Source organism: Manis javanica, chromosome 4, assembly GCF_040802235.1.
Source record: "Manis javanica isolate MJ-LG chromosome 4, MJ_LKY, whole genome shotgun sequence".
In the NCBI taxonomy this organism is placed as follows: domain Eukaryota; kingdom Metazoa; phylum Chordata; class Mammalia; order Pholidota; family Manidae; genus Manis; species Manis javanica.
The window spans coordinates 34421779-34440761 of NC_133159.1; the positions used below are offsets into that span (position 1 = coordinate 34421779).

At 56.3% G+C, this 18983-nt stretch overlaps 2 protein-coding genes across 14 annotated transcripts in view; one reads left to right on the plus strand and one right to left on the minus strand.

The window, feature by feature from the left end:
- Positions 1 to 69: 69 nt before the first annotated feature.
- On the plus strand, positions 70 to 3974 carry CCDC24 (coiled-coil domain containing 24). Of its 3 annotated transcripts, none has more exons than XM_073233790.1 (9): positions 70 to 244; positions 379 to 550; positions 770 to 945; positions 1089 to 1205; positions 1919 to 1993; positions 2555 to 2609; positions 3084 to 3153; positions 3270 to 3348; positions 3435 to 3974. In XM_073233790.1, the coding sequence occupies exons 2-9, from the start codon at positions 425 to 427 to the stop codon at positions 3670 to 3672; spliced, it is 936 nt and encodes a 311-aa protein (XP_073089891.1). In that variant the 5' UTR covers positions 70 to 244; positions 379 to 424; the 3' UTR covers positions 3673 to 3974. The 3 variants fall into 3 exon arrangements, with proteins under 3 accessions (XP_073089891.1, XP_036858218.2, XP_073089892.1); XM_037002323.2 differs by having other exon boundaries at positions 1868 to 1993; positions 3435 to 3972; XM_073233791.1 differs by having other exon boundaries at positions 1868 to 1993; positions 3439 to 3573.
- A 22-nt stretch (positions 3975 to 3996) lies between these two features.
- Positions 3997 to 18983, minus strand: part of SLC6A9 (solute carrier family 6 member 9) — a 30926-nt gene continuing 15939 nt past the window's right edge. For 4 of the 11 annotated variants that reach the window (XM_017672059.3, XM_017672060.3, XM_017672061.3 and 1 more), the window contains 12 exons: positions 17092 to 17248; positions 16360 to 16491; positions 15718 to 15988; positions 9910 to 10042; positions 9579 to 9713; positions 9392 to 9495; positions 8780 to 9017; positions 8557 to 8691; positions 8349 to 8448; positions 8159 to 8259; positions 5376 to 5546; positions 3997 to 5267 (listed from right to left, as the gene is read on the minus strand). In XM_017672059.3, coding sequence (XP_017527548.1) covers positions 5073 to 5267; positions 5376 to 5546; positions 8159 to 8259; positions 8349 to 8448; positions 8557 to 8691; positions 8780 to 9017; positions 9392 to 9495; positions 9579 to 9713; positions 9910 to 10042; positions 15718 to 15988; positions 16360 to 16491; positions 17092 to 17248 — 1872 coding nt within the window. In that variant the 3' untranslated portion in view covers positions 3997 to 5072. Of the gene's footprint in view, positions 5268 to 5375; positions 5547 to 5576; positions 7484 to 8158; positions 8260 to 8348; positions 8449 to 8556; positions 8692 to 8779; positions 9018 to 9391; positions 9496 to 9578; positions 9714 to 9909; positions 10043 to 15717; positions 15989 to 16359; positions 16492 to 17091; positions 17249 to 18983 lie in introns of those variants that run through there. The other 7 variants (XM_037002321.2, XM_017672064.3, XM_017672065.3 and 4 more) reach the window with 5 other exon arrangements.

The following is an 18983-nucleotide window of genomic DNA, read 5'->3' on the forward strand; positions in this document are numbered from 1 at the left end:
CCGCGCCACCCTCCAGACCTGGAACGGGCGGGGGCGGGGCCTGGGTAGCGGCGCAGTTTCCCTGGTGACAGCGGCGCGGAAGAGACGGGGCTAGGGCCCGGGTCCCCACTGGCCGGCTCCTGGGGACAGTGACCAGGAGCCGCAGCCACTGACAGGCGGCCAGAAGCGCGGCAGAAGAGACCGCGCCAGAGACCGGTGGTTCCGGGGCGCATTAATTCTCTTGGGGACTGCCGGCAGGACAAGGGTGGGGCTTGGGGGAGGCCGGCTGGAGGCGGGGCCCGAGCTGCCTGGGAGCGGCGGGGCAGGGGCTGGCGGGGCCCAGCTCCGGGCGACCCGCGAGCTCCCTGAAGTCCGGCGCCCTGACCCACTGTCCCGCAGGTCCCAGCCGGGGCCGCGCGTCGGGGGGCGGCGGCCCGGGCAGGCCATGTCTTGGGACTCCCCGTCACTGTGGGAGCTGGTGGAGGAACTTGTTCCGCTCCCGGAGCTGCCCGAAGTGAAGAGGATTCTGGGGGAGACGACGGTGGACCTGAGCCGGGAGCTGAGGGCAGAGGTGGGGAGGTGGGCCACACCCCGGGCCCGTCCCAGGACTCGAGAGATTTCTCCACCTCCTCCGGGCCCCTGGCCCTGCGCGGTGACTCGAAATCTGGTGGGATCTACCTGTCCGCCTAGCCCTCTCCCGTTTGACTCCTCTCTGCCCCTTGCTCCCCGAGACCTCCTCACTCCTATCACTTCCCTCCCCAGTCTCAGGGTGTCCCAGCTCTCCTTGTAGGTGGTGATGCTACAGTCACTGCTCCGAGAGGCTCGATCCTCGCAAACCCCGGACTCCCGCCCCACCTCTGACCCCTCCTCCCTTCTGGCGCCACCGCCCCTCCTGAGAGACCTCTTGCGCCAGGAACTGCGGCAGCTGCTCCAAGGTCTCCGTCAGAAGGCCATCTACGAGGGCAGGTGGGGGCCTCCGACCTGGGGCACAGGCCTCATCCCCAGAAATCAGATGGGCTAGCCCTGCACATGATAAGGGCCAGGGTCGTCTTAACTATGGTTCCCTGGAAGGAGCCCCCCTGAGTTTTCTTCACCCACACCTTCTGCAGGGACAACACCCAGGCTTGGGTGCAGTATAGCCCCAAGGTCCTGCGCTTTGCCTTGGAGGAGCCCAGGTGTGATGTGCCAGAACAAGAGGTATTCCAGATGAGAGCTGATGAGCCCAGGTAAAGTGGTTGTAGGAGAGAAGGGATCTGTACCTGCTTGGCAGAGAGCCCCAACTAACGACTCGGTCCTGCCTTGCTCCGTGGAGGAGCTCTCGGGGCAGGACACAGCTACAGCCACTTATGGTAGGCATCAGCATATGAGGGCTGCAGAAGCCCAGGAGACACCTGCAAAGCCTGGGAACAGGCAGGGCTTCCTGGAGAAAGTGACTGTTTTGATCTGGGTCTTGGAGTATGTGGAAGAGATTTCCAGGCAGATGAGTGAGAGAAGAGCTTTGCAGAAACAGGGAGGGCTTTATGCAAACATGGCTGAGGGAAAGGAGCCAGGGGTCAATTGTTCTTCATGTTTGGAGAACAGGAGTGAGGGCTGGACTAGAAAGGGCTGCTGGCAACTGAATGAGATTAAAGGAGCAGGAGTGTGTTCATAAGAATGAATGGCAGCAACTTGTAATTGTCACACAACCCTGTGAGGCGGGTGATTGCCCCCATTTTGTAGATGAAACTAAAGCTCAGACAAGATCATCGATCTGCCCAAGGTCACACAAGTGACGGGTGTCAGAGCCCATCTGCAACCCTAGGCGCCAGAACTCCTCTTTGCAGTACATTATGTTGCCTTTGTGAGAGAAGACTCAAAATTGTCTGAAAGTGGTATTTGTGTCCTGAAGGCCTGGAGTAGGCCCCATGTGGACAGTGATGTTGACTTCACCTGCCAGCAGCAGTCCCAGAGACCTCCATGTCATCAAGGACCAGCTGAATGTGTTCAGCATCGACCAGGTGGCCAGACACCTGCGGTGAGGCCCCTGAGGGTGTGATTGGGGTGGAGACAGGGAGGACAGGACTGGGATGGGGCTTATACTGGACTGTAAAGAGGGGGAGGAGGAGGCAGCACACCCCTAGCTGGGGAGACCCAGGAGAAGAAGGCTGAGAGGTGTTAAGGGCTGGTTGCTGCCAGGAAGTAGCCAAGTATGGATATGTCCAGGAGCCATGGCCCAAGGACTTTTATCCTGAGGTAGGGGAACCACAGAAGAGATTTAAGCAGAAGAAGGGCTGTGAGGCAGGGGAGACTGGAGGCAGGAGGATTCGCTGGCCCAGTGCAGTAGTGCCGAGAGAGTGGTGCCTGCTGGGGTGGGTGCTGTGAGGTAGGTGGGGAGAGAACCAAAGATACATCCTGCCTAGTAAGAGGGTCTGGAAGGCTGTGCTGGACCAGTGCCAGGGCAACAGAGGGCAAGGTGGGCTGACAAAGGCCTGGAGGGGGGCACCTGGGAGACTACAGACTGGGGCTGTATGGTGGACTCAGCTGAGACTGGGTTTTGTGGCACTGCTTCTTGTGGCCCCACTCCCATGTGTCACAGGGGCCTCCTGCAGGAGGAGAGTCGCGCCTTGGAGGGGGAGATTCCCATCCTGCAGGTGAGGCCTCCCTGCCCAGAGCCCTCTGAGGCTGTAGATATGTGGTCCTGCCTCTCACATGGTATATGAGACCCATGTACCTGTGTGTGTGTGCATATGTGCGTGTAAAGCTTGTGTGAATCTGTGCCCATTTCTCCCATGTGCACACTTCTCGTGTGTGTGAATTTAGAAGCACACGATTCTGATTGATCCCATAAGTCCAAAGTCAGTACTTTTAGATTAACCTGCTGGATTTGTCCCTGTCTTTTGCCTCCTTCCCTTCCCTACGTCTGGGTCCAGGCCAGCCAACACCACCTCACCAAGCTTGGCTTTTCAAATGGGCTGGTATTCCCCATGGGCGCTGCTCCCAGGTGGTTAGAATGAGGTGGTTTCATGGGCTTATTTGTGGGCCCTGCTGTGGGGCTCTTGGCCTCTGCACCCCTGCCCCATCCCATCCTTGCTGATGCCAGGACCCTGAGCCAGCTCTCCCTGCAGCGCTGCCTGGAAGAGGAGTACACACGGGCACCCCCACCCTCTGAGGCAACCCTAGAGCCCACCCTGGCAGGTGAGGACCCTGAGTAGACCCCGGGGCACCTAGCCAGTCTCCTCCTGCTCCCTGCCCAACGCTGTACACACCCTCGAAGAGCCGGGCACTGTGCCTCAGCTACACCTCTTTTCCAGAGCTGAAGGAACAGAAGGCAGCCATGCAACAGGAGCTCCAAGTCCCTCTGAAACCTCCCTATGTCTCCCCAAGCCCCAGGTAAACCTGTGGAGAGCGGATGGACAGCTGGACAGGGTGCTAAGGGTCAGGCCACGGACCCCTCACAGCTACTCTTTCCTGTTCAGGCAGAGGCCCTTAGGAGCCTCCATCCAGGGCCTTAGACCCTTGCCTTGCCTCCATGGGGCTGCTGGAGTTTGGGGTGGGCCTCTCCAGTGCTGCCTGCCTGCTCCTCCTCTGGAGCACTGCCCCCGACCTCGAGGCCTGGCCACCACCTGCCGCTGGGGACGGAGGCTTCAGTGCAGCCCCAGAAAAGGACCAACTTCCACTCCACTGTCCAGTGCAGGACCCCAGGCCCCAATATGAAGGGCTGGCCACCAAGTAGTCTTCAGCTTCTGCTGGAATTCACCCCATCTGCTGCTGCCACTGTGACCCAGCCTGCTTTAGACTTAGTCTTGGATGGGCCCTCACCAGGACTGCAAGGCTATCTGTCTGGCCTTCACCTCACCCTCTGCTAGGCCCCTGGTATGTTGTCCCAACCAACCCAGCCTTTGGCTTTTCTCCTCCCAGGCGGCCTCCACAAAGGCCTGGCAGGCAGAGGTCTCATCCCAGCCAGACTCTTGTTCCCCCGGGGGACCCAGACAAAGCACAGCAGGAATAAAAATTTAACAAAGAGAATAGACAGGAATAGAAATTTCATTAAATTTAAAATCCTATGGACTTTAAAATCCTAGTGGTACACGGATGGGCAGGCGCAGGTAGTGCACCGTTATTGCTACAGAGGATTAGAGGTGGCTCTTCCAGGGCTGTCACTGTACAGAGGGGCACAGAGGACAGACAAACAGACACTGCAGGACTTGAGGGAAGGGGCTCTGGTTTCAGAGAGGGAATGGGGCATACAGCTGGGGCCATTTGGCACATGAACAAGGGCAGCCCAGTTTGGGAGGGCTGGGCCTTTAGCCTGGTGGAGGGAGGGTAAGGGGCTGTTGTGTAGGGGCCCCTTCCCTGGAGGTCTGGGCCCAAACCTCCTGCTGAGCAGCACTCCACCCCTGTCCCCAGAAACTAGTGCTTTGGGCAGGCTGCTGGGTCCCCGGCTTCTGCTGGCTGGGCCTGACAGCCAGGGCTGGAATGAGGCACACAGACCCCAGAGCAGCCTAGTGAGGTGAGGCAGGCCTGGAAGACAGATTGGGCCCAAGGCTAGGGGCACAGGAGTGCAACCACAGATAACACAATTGTTGCAAAATAATTACACAGATAAACAGGGCTGGGCGGCACAGCCTGACAAATAACACTGCACAGCCCCCAGCCCCCCACCCTGCCCCCAGGTCGGAAGATGCACATCTGCCTGGACAGAGGCTGGGGTCTGCCTGGAGGGCAGGAACACTGGTCAGAAGGCTGGAGGCCTAAGGAGGGGGATTGGTAGAGGGCCCACCCAGAACCTTAGCTCAGGGCAGAGTGTGGAGGCATCAAAGACCATGTGAAGCCTGGCAGGCCTCTGGGGACCTGGCCTGAGACCCCTCCAAAGTGCTTTGGGCCCCCTGGCAACCCTTCCATAGCCCCCCACCAGCTGCCATCTTGGCATCCAAAGGACCTGTAAACACTGGGGACACAAGCATGAATGACCACACTAGCAGTGGTGGCCAAGGTGACAGCAGCTGCCCTGGCCAGGGTGTGGCAGGGGCAGGCAGTGACACCAGTCCACTGACTCCCCAGTCTCTGTAGTGGGAGCCTGGGGCAGGAGTGGGGCACTCCCCTGGCAGCTGTGCTTATATCCGGGAGTCCTGCAGACGGCTGGAGCCATTACTGCCCACCATTGGGATCTGGGCCTTGTCAGGGTGCAGTGGCTGGACCTCAAGCCCATCTTCAGGAGAGGCTGGTATGGTGGGGGCATAGCGCCCAATCCGGTGCTCCAGGAGGGCAGGGCCCCAGTCTCTGCTTGGCTTTGTGGCATTTTTCAAACGCTGCAGGAGGAGTGGGTGTCAGGGGCAAGACGTGTCAGAAGGGAGCCTTAAGCCCCATTCATCCACCCCCTCCTGTTTCACCTGCTGCCCTCAGCCCCCACCCCTCACCTGGATGAGGGTGTCCCCATCTGTGTGGCAGAGCTGGAATAAGGCATAGAGAGGGATGCAGATGACGGAGGAGAGAGCCATGAGGAAGCCGACGGCCACGGCCCAGCCTGGGTACTGGTAGTGGTTGTAGGTGATTGGCCGGTACTGGATCACCGTGAAGATGAGAATGAACTGCGAAGGAGGGAGGGGAGTGGGTGGGAGGCACCCCCGGGCCTCAGGTCACCTATCATTACCCCTACCCTTCCTCTCTAGGTTCCTCAACTAGAAAGAGGCATTTGGGGAGGGCAGAGGCAATGTCAACGTGGAAGTAGCAGTGTAGTGGAGGAAGCAGATGGAACCAGGGGTCCAAGGCGCGGTTGGCAGGCAGGCACCATGGAAGGGCAGAGGTCTGTCTTTGCCGTAATCCTGAACCAACTGGGGAACAATTAATTGCCTTTGGAATCAGTCAGTTCTGCTTAATGTTGCAGCTGCAGCCATCGTTTTCCACCCTCTTTATTCTAGAGAATCCTTTTCTGCATCTTCTGCTGTCAAACCCTATGCAAACGCCACCTCTTTCAAGAAGCCTCTCCAGATTTCCCACCCTGAAAGGGCTCTCAGTGGCATTTCCCATCTGCTAAGCACTTGTTTAATGTTGTCCGTAGATCTGGGAGATCCTGGGATTGCATGAGCTTGGGTCTCCAGGGCCCAGTATAGTGCCGGCACAATCTCATTTGCTGATTTGAACTGACTTGTGCAGAGAGGCTGGAGTGATGGTGGGGAGGAGAGGGCAAAGCCCTGCCTGTCAATGTCTGTGGAGACTGTGACAGCCAGGGGAAGTGCCAAAGGCTAGAAATGGTGTCAGGCTGGGAGCCAGGAGCTGGTTTGGAAAGAGCTGAGTGAGATGGTAAATCAAGACTGGGGCCACGGGGACCACAAAAGGAAAGGAAGCAGAAAGATGGACAGGTGGCTCGTGGGCCACCCAGAGGGCCCAGGTGTGTGTGTGCCTCTCTGCAGCAGGGCTCAGCATCTGCCTCCTGAGCCCGCAGCTGCATCCTGGAGCTTCAGGCTTCCCCAGCCTTCCCAGTGACCTGATTCTGGAGGACAAGCTTCACATCCACTGGGGGGCCCCTCCTGGGACACTGCACAGCGTAGGAGCGTATAATAAGTTTCCTGAATGGAACTAGATTCTGATCTAGGTGTGGGCAAATCCCTTATTTGAGCTGACAGATGGAAGGAATTTGTCAGAAACAAAATATAAGGAAGTAAAGCCCCCGAGAAAACATGACAGCCCCAGACACGCATGTCCATAGAGCCTGGAGTCCTCACCTCAAGGCAACTCCAGGCTGACTTCCTGAGCACAGAGAGGGCATGGCCACCGTGCCTCAGTCTCATGGAGACAGGACTCAGGCTGAGGCTGCCCCTGGGGAGGCCGCTTGAACCTGTCTCCTTCCTGCCTCCTGCCCTTTCTTGGCGGGTGTCCCAGGCCCCCGGGGGGCAGCCACCTCAGAGCTGTGCGGGATGAGCTCCCCACAGGCAGGCCCTGGGTCTGGGCCTCAGCCACAACCTCCAGAGGGCACAGCACTTGGCACCGACTGCCATCCCTGGCCTCCACCACTCACAGGAGACTTCCGCTCCTCCTCTTGCAAAGCTGGGCCAGTATCCAGAGCTGGTGCCTGTGCCAGGCTTGGGAAGATCCCACACCCCATGTGGTGGAGGCCTCAGCCTTCAGGGGCCTTTTTTTTGTTTTTTGTTTTTAGAAACATGAGCCAAGTGGAAATCCGGTGCTGAGCCTTGTAGCACAGGGGAGCTGGGCATGGTTCTGGACCCTGTCCTTGCCACCAGCTGACCCCTCTGTCACTCAGAGATGTCCCTATCTCTTCTCTGTGGAGTGACCGTTACATTATCAAATGTTTTTTGCACCCCTTTCCCACCTTGAGCATAAAGGAGCAAAATCAGATGGTTTTTAATCCAGGGACCATTCTTCCTTTCTGTGGGTGTTTCTAGTGTAGCACTGGCCCCCCCACAGGCTCCACAGACTGGACTACCTGGTTTGAATGGTGGCTCTGCCTCTTAGAAGCTGTGTAGACTTGGGTCAATTACTTAACATCTCTGTGCCTCAGTTTCCTGATCTGTAAAATGGGGATAATGATGGAGAGTGTATCACATGAGTTAACATATTAACATCATGCAGAAAGTGCCTAGTTCCTGGCCATGCTGTTCTCTACTCCAGTTCAGCTCCCTGATGGAAGCTTCCCAGGTGTTGAATGTTGGTGGAAACCAAGAACTCTTCCTTCCAAGCCAGCCTACTCCCATGCCTGGAACGCTTAGGAAATTGCCCTTGATCCTGAGCTGACATCTGACATGTACAAATCTTTTCTAGAACATTCATACATTCACACCATGTACCCTGAGCACCTCTATTATGAGGGATTGGAGACAATTGCTCAGCAAGGCTGACACCAGTATCAGTAATGGTTCCTGAAGCTCCCTGGGGACTGTAGGCAGGAACACCAGGGAGTGGGAGCTGACTCTCAGCTGCCGCCAGCTTGCTTTCCCCTTCTGAGGCTGGGTACTGTCTTCAGCCAAACACAGGGCTCTTGGCTCCCTAACAAGGCCAGGGCCTGGCTGGGTCTGAGGCCCCACATACTTGTCTGACTGTGCAACTTCCTTCAGACTCCGGGGGCCGGAGGTGTGGGTGTGGAGACCCCGGGGAGCTCTGGCCAGATCCATGGGCTCCTGCTCTCCCTCTGCTGGTTCTTAAAGGCGGGGCAGCAGGCGAGGGAGGGGCCAGCTGAGGAACTTACAAAAATGATAGCTGGAGAGACAAAGCGCCAGCAGATCTGGAAGAAGAGGGGTGGTGGGAAGCCCAGCATCATCTGGATGTCCTGGAAGTAGTTCCGGTGCCCTGGAGAGAGAGGGATCAGTGGGCCTGGCAGGACAGCGCAGGCAGGCTCGGGCTGGGACACGGGAGGCCACAGAAGCTTGGGCACTTACCATAGATGTACATGATGGACATGCACATGATGCAGGAGATGACAACCAAGGAGAAGCTGGCTGCATAGTTGTCCATCAGAAGCAACCAGTAGATGCCTGCCTATGGGCCAGGCGGCAGCTGAGTCGTGGATGCCGGGGCGAGGCTCCCCTACCCATTACCCACCCCCTCCATACCCTGGCAACTCCTGCCCAGCCTTTCAGCTCTTACCTGGCTGGTGAGCGGGATGCCCAGCAGGAAGCCAGCCACAGCCACACCCAAAGTCACATAGGTCTTTTTCTGCAAGATCCACTCATTCCCCACCTCATCCACAATGGCCGTGACCAGCGTCTCTAGGAGACAGAACTGCAGGATACCGCCATCAGAGCAGAAGCCTGACCTCTGCCCCTGTCTCCACCCTTCCCAAGCCATGGGCCCGTCCCGTGCCTCGTACCTGCGTGCCCAGCCCCAGCAAGATAAGCATGAAGAAGAAGAGCAGGGACCAGAGCGGGGAGATGGGCAGCAGCGTGAGGGCCTCAGGGTAAGCCACAAAGGCCAGGCCAGGGCCGTGGTCTGCCACACGGGACACGTCCACACCCAGGTGGCCAGCCATGAAGCCCAGGATGGAGAAGATGACGAAGCCAGCGTAGACGCTGGTGGCACAGTTAGTGGTGCTGATGATGATGCTGTCCCTGGCGGGGAGGAGAACAGGTAGAGTTCAGGACTCACAGCATGCTTCCCACTGCCTGACTTGGGCCAAAGAGAAGACTTGGAGACAGGGAGATTTCTAGAAATGAAGTTGCCTCCAATCTGTTTTCTGGTCTGCTCTGGGCCTTTTTAAGAGTGTTTGAGGCTCTTGTGTCAGACCCCCAAGGCACTGCTTTCTCTATCCCTCTTCTCTCTTCTTTCTCCAGGTACCGGATCCACACCCAGCGTTCCTGGGGCCTCAAGGCCCTGAGCGGAAGGGAGGGCCCTGGTGGGCCAGGGGGCTGCACTGGTGCTGGGGTCAGGATGCGCGGAGGGCAGGGAACAGGGGGCGGCCCCGGGGCTGCAGGGAGGGTCTCACCGGTAACAGTTGTTGTGGAACTTGTTGTAAGAAGCCATGGTGATGAGGCCTCCCCACGCACAGCCCAGTGAGTAGAAGATCTGGGAGGCCGCGTCACCCCATACCTGCAGGACCGACAAGGTGCTGTGGTCAGAGGCAGGTGCTCTCTGTGCCTCCCTGTCCCTCCGGGTCACCCTCCACATCCCACCTTGGCCTCCAGGATCTTGTCCCACTGTGGGGTCAGGTAGTACGTGATGCCTGTGAAGGCTCCCTCTAGGGTCACACCGCGGACGAACAGGATGGTCAGCACCACGTAGGGAAATGTGGCCGTGAAGTACACCACCTGGGCGCAAGACAGGCCACTGGACTTCTCTGGATATTTCCTGCCCTGGGCCACCTCCTGGCCCCCAACCACCACTGGTCCTCTGGTCCCTCTCCCCATCCTTCAGCACCCCCTACCCCCACAAAGCCCTGGTAGGGAGGTGGGAAGGCAGGATCTTTCTGGGTGGGTGCAGACCCTGCTGGGAAGGGGTACTTACTTTCCCTGAAGACTTAACCCCGCGGATAAGGCAGAGGAAGACGACCACCCAGGAGACACCGAGGCAGCCAAGGAGGGGCAATCGCACCTCTCCGAAGTCCCCGATGTCATCTGACAGCTTCAGCACATAGAGCCTGGGGAGGGGGATACTCTATCATGGAGGGTTGGCCCCTGCCATCCAGCAACAAATACCTAAGGCCCAGAGCCCCGCCTGTCAGCTCTGTCCTTTCTCCTGAGGTCCCAGCCACCAGCTTGAATGATAAGGGAGCCAGTGTGGGCCCAGCCCCCTCCACCTGCTATTTCAGGGAGTTCAGTGCTTGAAGCCTGGAGCTCCCAGGACCTTCAAGAGCACCTGGAGGCCATACCTGGGCCTGGGCCAGCCTCCTCAGCCCCTGGGGCATGGAGGTCTCCCTGTCCCTCAGGCCCACCCCAGGCCCTAGCTTGCACATCTCTCCCTTTAAGAATGCCCTCTCCTCCAGACTAGACACATCCTATCAGACATCACCTCCTTCAGGAAGTCTTCTGTGAGCTCTCCATCCAAACCAACCTCCTCTATCTCTGATGAACCACGGGAGGCTGCGGAGTGCTGAGTAAAGACACGAGGCTCTAGAGCTCACAGGCCTAAGCTGGAACATAAATTCCTCCCGTATGGGTGCATGCCTCTATCTGGCACCCTATGCCATGCCAGGCCCTATGTTTGGTGCTGGGCATAGAGACATGGATCAGACATCGTGGACACTGACTGGAGGGGCATCTCAGCTGATGGGGAGAGGTACACTGGAAGGTTTCCCAGGAGAGGGGAGGCTTGAGCTAAGTTTTGAGGAATGGGGAAGAGGTGGGTGAAAAGGCGTGAACATGAGCACCAGGCTGAGGGAACAGTATGCAGCTGGATGGGGTCAAGAAACAGTACAACCCAGCCTAGGCATGTCAGGAGTTAGGAAGGCTGGAAGAGAAGGTGGAGGCAGTAGAGGAGGATGAGTGATATGCGAAACTGCAAAGTCAAAGCTGAGAAGTTTGCATTATATTCTGAGGGCACTGGGAAGCTTCTGAAGGTTTTTTATAAGAGCACTCTTGGGGTCTCTCCTTGCTCAAAACCGTGCAGCAATTTCCATCTCTTGCCATGGAAAAGCCAAAGTCCTTACAGTAGCTACATGGGCTTGTGTGATCCGGTGCTTCCTACCTGCCAGTGCTACTCTCCCCCTGGCTCACTGCTCCAGCTGCACTGGGCTTCTCATTGTTCCTTGGACATGACAGACATGCCCCAACCTCAGGGCCTTTGCATGTGCTATTCCCTCTGTCTAGAGTGCTTTTTTCCCAAATATCCATACCCATACGTGGGCGTGGGACCTGAGCAGTCACACAGGGCCCTATGCTTAAAAGGACCTGTGCTTGGTTTAATGCTCTGCCATTAGCATCTTGAAATTCTTAATACATTTGAACACAGGGCCGCATACTTTTGTTTTGCCCTGGGCCCCACAAATAATACAGCTGGGCTTCTCAACATGACCCCCCTCCTTACTTCCTTCAGGGCTCTGCTCAGGGGTCCTCTTCACAAAGGGGCCTTCTCTGGCTACCCTGCTTAAAACTGCAGCCCTGTCCCCAGCCCAGCACTCCTGACCCACTTTGCTATATTCTCCACAGCACATGTCTCCTTCTTTGGAACTGTAAATTTTACCCATTTATTTTGTGGGTCATCTGTTCTCTATGGAGGCAATGGTTTTTGTCTGTTTTGCTCCCTGCTATATCCCCAGTACCTACCAAGATGCCTGGTACAGTACAGTGTTCAATACATATTTTTTGAATGGATATTGTAGTAAATAGACTGGGAGGTAAAAAGGGGAGAGCTTGGAAGGAGACCAGTTAGGTTGTCGCAGTTGTCCAGCTAGAAGGGATGAGCAAGAGACAAGCACTTGAGCCTCAGTTTCCTCATCTGTGAAACAGGCATACTAACACCAACCTAGAAAAATCTGTAGATAAATTTATGTGAATACAGGCTCCCTTCTTACAGTTAGAACCACTCAGCATAGCTTATAGGCTGTCCTCTATCACTTTTAGTTATTTTCACTTTTTTTTCCAAATCAGTTCTCAGATCTCGCGGCATTTAATACCTTGTGATGAGGTGTTACCCCTCATGGTACAGTGTAGCCAGGCCTGGGATTTAGTGTTTTCTTGACCAGTCACTCGGCCGCCTCCTCTCAGCCTCTAATCTTCCCCTAGGTCGCCCTTCACACGGTGTCCTGCAGGGAGTGCTGTCCAGCACATCCCTCTCATGCCCAACTCTCACCCAGAGATGGTTCATTCAGTAAGCATCAGAGCCAGGCCCTGGGCTAGACCCTCTCCAGGCTCTTAGTGGATGGAACCAACGACAAAGGCATGAGGGAAGTTCAGGAGCTGTGGGACCACCAAGGAGAGGCTCCTGGTATTCAGCAGTGCTTTCCAATCTTTTTTCCTTCGTGGCACACAGAAAAATATATTTTGGGTCCATTGGGGTAAATAGACAAGGTCACTCAAAGTTGAAGGCAACTGGTCTGGGGGCTCCAGGCTGCCCAGGCCGCGCCCAGTGGGCACACCCATTCAGGGCACATCTGTGTTGGAAAGTTCTGCCCTCCAGAATAGCCACACAGTCCTCCTCCTACCACTACTCAGAGTTACTTTCTTTTACCAGCATTCAAAGTAAATAAACTATTTCTTGTTCAAAAGGAAAACTTAGTCTAATTATGTATGTCAAACAGATTGTGTTTCATATATTTTTTTATTGCAAGAGTATAGCATTACCATATTAGAGATTAAAGAGTTTAGAAGGCTAGCCTGGGAACCAAATAATGAATTGTACCTTTCTTTTTATGGCACCAAATTTAGTTTTTTGTTTTATTTTGTTTTTGAACCATGTGCTTTTGAGATCAAACAATTAATGTAAGAATTTTTGGAACCTGACTTAGTTATAAATTGGTTCTTGATGCATAACATCTCTGGAATTATTCTGCATTATTTTTTAATTTTCCCAACCACATGGTAAATGCCTTGAAAACAGGATGCCCTAATCTATTTCTTTACATCTCCAGCAGTGGCCATCATGCTTAACTGAGCACCTGTCACCGTCTGTAGTGATTTATGCTGCGTTATCTCATTTCATCTTTAAAACAAGGTAGGTGTGGTAACCACCTCCATTTAATGGATGAACAATTGAGACTTAGAGAGATTTGGTGATCTCTCAAGGCCATACAGCTGGTAAGTGACAGAGGTAGGACTCTGACTTCAGAGCTGCCATGTAGACACTGGGAGAGGAATTGCTAGGCTCCATGTCCCCCTGGGTATTAGGCGCTCTGCTGGAGGTAAGCAGGGTGTGGTCATACACTTAGGGTCTAATAGCACGAGTCAGACCAGCACCCAGAGGCCTACGAAACATAACTGTGAAGGGGCTGTGAGGGAGGGAGCACTGTAGGCCAGAAGGGTGAGCATGAGGCTCACAAACCTGCCCTCTGAGCTTCCTTGGCTTAAGAGGAGTCACTTAACCTTTCCTTTGGCTTGCTTTCCTCATTGGTAAAATGGGAATATTTTATGACACCTGAACCATCTACCTAAGGGGGTTGCTGTGGGGCTCAAATGAGATCATGCAGCTCTCCAAGGGGCTGTGGAGAGTGGGGACCCAGAACACCTGTAGAGAGTTACTTCATGCTGCCTGATTCCCACCAGGCACCGGGCACAGAGGAGAATACACATCCTGATGCAGAATTGCTGCCTTTTTCCTTAACCTCTGAATGCCAGTCTCTGAATCTGAAAATAGGGATAATACTATATGAGATAATATGCCTGGCTCATAGGAAGTGCCCAAGAATAGGGATGCTTGCTCTGCTCACATCCTTGCTGAAGCCAGCCTGGGCAGCCCTCTCAAGGGTCATTTTCCCAGGCTCCCCAGGAGGGGGCAGCAGGGAGCCATGTGCAGGGCAGGAGTCCTGCCTCGAACTGCAGCTGGTTAGGCAGCCAGGCTCCAGCCCCTGCCGGAGTAGAGTTCAACTGGCCACCCAATGGGCCCCCAACCCACAACCAGTTTCCTTTGAGGACTCTTCCCCTCTTGTCACACTGGGTGAACCTTTCAGAGCTTTGTCTTGGGTGGCCCCACCTGGCCGGGAATCCCAGGCAGATGGCCTCTGGGGTGAGAGCTTCTGGAGCATCTCTGGGGGTATGGGTGGGGCTTGGTGCTTCTGTGGGCTTCCAAAAAGGCTCATCCCCTGTCCAGTCCATACCACACCTCATATTGGCAGCTGTTTGCTTAGTTCTCCCATTAGATGTGAGCTCTGTGAGGGCAGGGTCTGTGTCAGTCCCAGCTCTGTCTCCCCTTGGAGTACAGTGCCTGGCACCTTCTTGGTGCTTGAGAAAAGATCTGTCCAGTGACTGAGCACCTGAGTCTGCCCAGAGGGTTTTGTTGCCTCACACAGGCAGGCAGTGGCTCTGCTGCCTACACCATGAGCTCCTGAGGGGGGCGACCACAGCCATCTTTGAATGCCTACAGCCCAGCACAGAGGCTGGCACAGGGAAGCGTGGCCCTGTAGGGTCTGAGAACTGGCGCTGGGCTTAGAGGATATCAACGTGCTAGGGCTTCAAGTATCACTGGGGCTTGGCCATCTCACCTTTGGCTCTTTTTCACACAGTGGAGAAAGCCTCAAGCCCTTAGCCTGGCATAGAGAGCCCTGTGCTTTGGGTTGCCTCTGGTCTCTTCTGTGTTAATACTGAGTGCTCACCTGTCCCTGACTTCAGCTCCAGTCTGCTACTTCCTGGCCTCAGCTCACCTGCCCTTGTCTCTCCTAATCCATTCTGCACTTCCCTCTCTCCTCTGGGAAGCCTTCTTGACCACCTACTCTTACCTGCATCCCCTTAGAAATAACCACCACCCCCTCTGTGCCCCCACCACACTTCTGCATATACCTTCTCCGAGGCACCTGACCTTGTATGATTAGCTAGCCCACTAGACTGTGAACTTCTAGGCCAGGGGCTCTGGGCCATCCCTACCCTGTGGGCACATGGGACTGGCAGAGCAGACACCATAAATGTTTATGGAATGAATGAAGAGGCCTACCCACCAGTCCCTAAAGCCCTCTTCCCATGGGTCCCTCAACAGGACATGGGGAATTTCCTGTAGGACGTCCTGCTGAGCCTTCATACCACCCAGCTGGGGCAAGGTGTTCCAGAACACCTCCAGCTGCAGCTTCTCTTCAGCCAGCCCCAAGACGCCCATCTCTGTCACTAGGGACAGAGTGGTGCCAGGCTGTCTTTCCTAAGAACAGCTTGATGATGACAGGCCTGGGCACAGGAAACTCCCATGCCCCTTAAGTCTAAACCAAATTCCTCTAAGTTCTCCAAGAAGTCCGGTGCCCCCCTGCTAGGCTGCTTCATGGCCCATGAGCTCTGCACACACCTGTTACTCTCATTGGAACAGGCTCCCCTCAGTCTCAGGACTGCTGACTCAGCCTCTGCTCATCTGGGACCCAGGACCTTTGCCCATGCTATTCTTCCCATTAGGAAGTCACCCCCTATTCCCTGACTCTCCTCTGCAGAACTGCCTGACTGCTGGAGCCCTTGCTCACTGCTACTTTGTAAGGACATCCCCACCCAACAGCCCATCTTCTGTTGCTCTCTGGTGAGTCAGCTTTTTCTCCTGAATCACCCTGTGAATTCCAAGACCTCTTCACATACCTCTACCCTGCTCCTTCCCAGCACCCTACCTAGTCTGCAGAGGGTTACCTGATGGTGAGAGGGAGGGCTGAGGGCTGGCACCAGGTGTCCCCCAGCCCAGGTCCATCAGGGGCCTCACCTCCAGTACTCCTCACTGGGGCTGGTCCTCTGGAGGGTGTGGTTGAGCAGGTGGGAGAGGTTGCCGGGCAGGGTGGCAGGCCGGGAGCTGTTGGTGAGGTTGGAGGTGTCCAGCACGCCGGCGCAGTCAGGCGTGTTCCAGGGGTTACTGCAGTAGGCCCAGGGCAGCACGTGTGTCATGGATGAGAAGAAGTAGTAGAAGGCGATGCAGATGACCACGTTGTAGTAAATGCCGATGTACGTAGACACCACCATCATGCCGTAGCCCACACCTGGGGAGGACGCGGGAATGAAGCCCCACACATCTTGTTGAAGGAGGTAAGGTTAATTTTGAAGGGCCCAAAGGGTGGGCTTTCGTGGAGGGCTGCAGTAGGGATGGGTCAAGGGGCAGGGGCACGCCAGGGGCCAAAGGGGTTTTGTGTGTACACGTGAGAGGACAGGAGCGTGGAGGCCAAATAAACAGGGATCCTGGCATGTGTCCACAGCCTTGGCCATTGATGTGAGGCTTGGGGTCAGCACCAGGGCTCCACCGGGGTTGGTGTGTTTATACAGATGGGAGAATCAGCATGGCCTGCAGAGGCGTGTGTGTGTGTGTGTGTGTGTGTGTGTGTGTGTGTGTGTGTGTGCCCCACCCAGGCCTCACCTTTGAACATGGGGCTGATCCTCCAGACCCCTAGGCAGCCCTGACTTGCAAATTGGCCAAAAGAGAGCTCCATGAAGAAGAGAGGGATCCCGCAGAATATCAGCATGATGAAGTAGGGGAACATGAAGGCGCCTGGCAGGCAGGGAGAGGGCTGGCTCAGGGGCAGGCTTGGGGGGTCCCACCCTCTTCATGCTCAGAACCCAACAGCATAACCTCTGCAACTGGCTAGAACCTGAGGAGGGTGCGCCGTGCACTGAGCAGGAGCCTGGGCCTGAGGTCCACTACCCACAGCCTATATCTCAACTTAACAGAGGCTCCCTGGAAAGTCTGCTCTGAGCAGAACTCAGACCCCAGAGCCACAATGTTTGGCTTTGATGTCTTAATCAAGCAATTGTACAGATGTAAGTCCCTGGGATCCTCAAATGTCCCTGAAACATTTGGAGGGCTATTGAAACATGGCAGGTGTAAGACAGGGGTGGAGGCAGGCTGGGGAGCTTTTCTCCACCTTCCTCACCTCCAGGGAGCAGGCTGGCAGTGTCAGGGGGTAGTCTGTGCCTTAGGTAAAGGGTACCTAAGCTGGGGATGGGGGCAAAGGAGAATAGGGCCGGAGGCCAGCCTGTCCAAAATGGGTCTGCCTCCTGTCCAAAATGGGTCTGCCTCAGAGCGGGTGGCCTGGGCCCTGGTGGTAGGCTCTATCCAAGCATTGGTCCCTGCCCTGTGCCCACTGGGTACCTCCCCCGTTGCGATAGCAGAGGTATGGGAAGCGCCACACATTGCCCAGGCCCACGGCATAGCCCACGCTCGTCAGTACAAACTCGATCTGGTTGCCCCAGTTGCCCCGTTTGAGGTTCTGGTCCCTCTTGGTGGCCTCGCTGGGCACAGCACCATTCTGTAGGGACAGGAGAGAAGCTACCATCAGCAAGGCATTTGAGCTCCCATGCCTGACCCTCTGGGCTGCCCCCAGTGGGGACACCAGGGACCCTCCAAGCCCCACCCCCACTTCGGGCTTCCCCTCTGCTGGCAGGAGCTGCAGAGCAGGCCTGGCAGAAAGGGGAGAAGGGAGGAGCAGCTGCCAGAGGGTGCCAAGCAGGGCCTTCCTCACCAGCCCCCCAGCACCCCATGCCAGGGGCACCAGCCCACCTGAGGAGCTACTGCCAATATCGGAGAGGTGGGACACTGAAGGGGAACTGCAGTTGAGAGCCCCAGATCCCGCCCCTCCAAATTCTCCCCTCTCCCTCTGGGTGAGCATCTGGGAGCAGCTGAGCCTCATACCAAGCAGCCAAGTCGGGTTGGGCACAAAGGGGCCTGTGTCCAGACAGCCCCCCCCACCCGCCGCCACCACATCGCCAGGCTGAGCACGCTGCCCTGTGGCAGGCAGCTGTGGGGGAGGGGAGGCTGGACCCCTGCCCCAGCTGAAGGCATTTTCCTAAGGGCACAGGGTGGGCACGGCTGTGGGGTAGGGACAGGAGGGCAGCCAGTGAGCTGGGTCAGACCTGGTGAGGGCATACTCAGGCTCAGGATGGGAGGGCCCAGGGGAACCATTGCTAGTGCCCTTGGCTGGGGAGGGGGCCCTGGGGAAGCTGACCTGGGCTAGGTGGTGTTGGCCATGAGTTGGGGGAGGAGACCAGAGTTGTAGGCACCACACCAGACTTGGAGGACAGACTCTGCTAAGGGAGACAGATGGAGTAACTCTGGAATAGGGTCTCTGAGCTTAGATGGGGTAGGCTGCAGTGGAGAGAGCTGGGCAGGAGGGGCTAATGAGAGGATTTGCCCCAAGGAAGGATGCTGGGCCTGGCTTGGGGAACAGCAGGTCTGGGCTGGGGGGTCCTGAGGACAGCCCCTTTTGGAATCCCAAACCCAGAGCTGGAACTGGCTCAGCAAGGGCCTCTATAAGTGTGAAAGTGCCCCCTCCCTGTACCATGCCACTTCCACTCCCTCCCCTAGTGAGCAGGACGTCAGGCCACCCTGAGCCAGAGCCCAAGGAGTCAGAGGGTCTAAGAGACATAGGGACCCCAAGAGCCCCCAGTAGAGAAGCACAGAGTCCTTGAGTGACAGAGACAGCCTCCCAGAGATGGGCTAATCTCCTGAGAGAAATGGACAGGAGTCCCTGGAAGAGACCCAGGATCAGAAACAGAGCAGCACAGCCTCTAAGGATGCAGCGACATCAATCCTCAGCTTGAAAGAGACATATTCAAGGAACGCCATGCTGCCCAATAAACAAAGAGGCTTGGTGCTTTGAAATGCTGTCAGACCCTGACCCTGACCCACAAACGAGAAGGGAGGAATGGCCTCACTGGGACCTATGCACCTTCCAGAAAGGCCCAGTTTGGAATACAGACATAGGAGGCACCAGCGCCTGATGGAAGCCCCAGCCACGCACCCTTTGCTCCCACGGTGCGCACACTTTGTCCTTTGGGCTTGCACACAGTGGCTCCACAGCAGAGACACCTTTGTGGAGTGACCACCCTGCGCACCCAACCCAGTATTACCTCCAGAGGAGAAGCTGACTACATTACTTCCTGGTAGGTTTGGAGGCATAGCACTGGGAACTGTGGGGTCCCCTTCAAGGGACACCCAGAGCAAGTTGGCAGGCTATGTACATTCATTCATGCAACCACAGAGCT

Bases quoted from the DNA above. Each gene is read 5' to 3' on its own strand.
- CCDC24 (XM_037002323.2), top strand. From the start codon at position 425: ATGTCTTGGGACTCCCCGTCACTGTGGGAGCTGGTGGAGGAACTTGTT. The intron at 2,610-3,083 runs GTGAGGCCTCCC...CTCTCCCTGCAG, and splicing joins GGGAGATTCCCATCCTGCAG to CGCTGCCTGGAAGAGGAGTA. The intron at 3,349-3,434 runs GTAAACCTGTGG...TTTCCTGTTCAG, and splicing joins TATGTCTCCCCAAGCCCCAG to GCAGAGGCCCTTAGGAGCCT.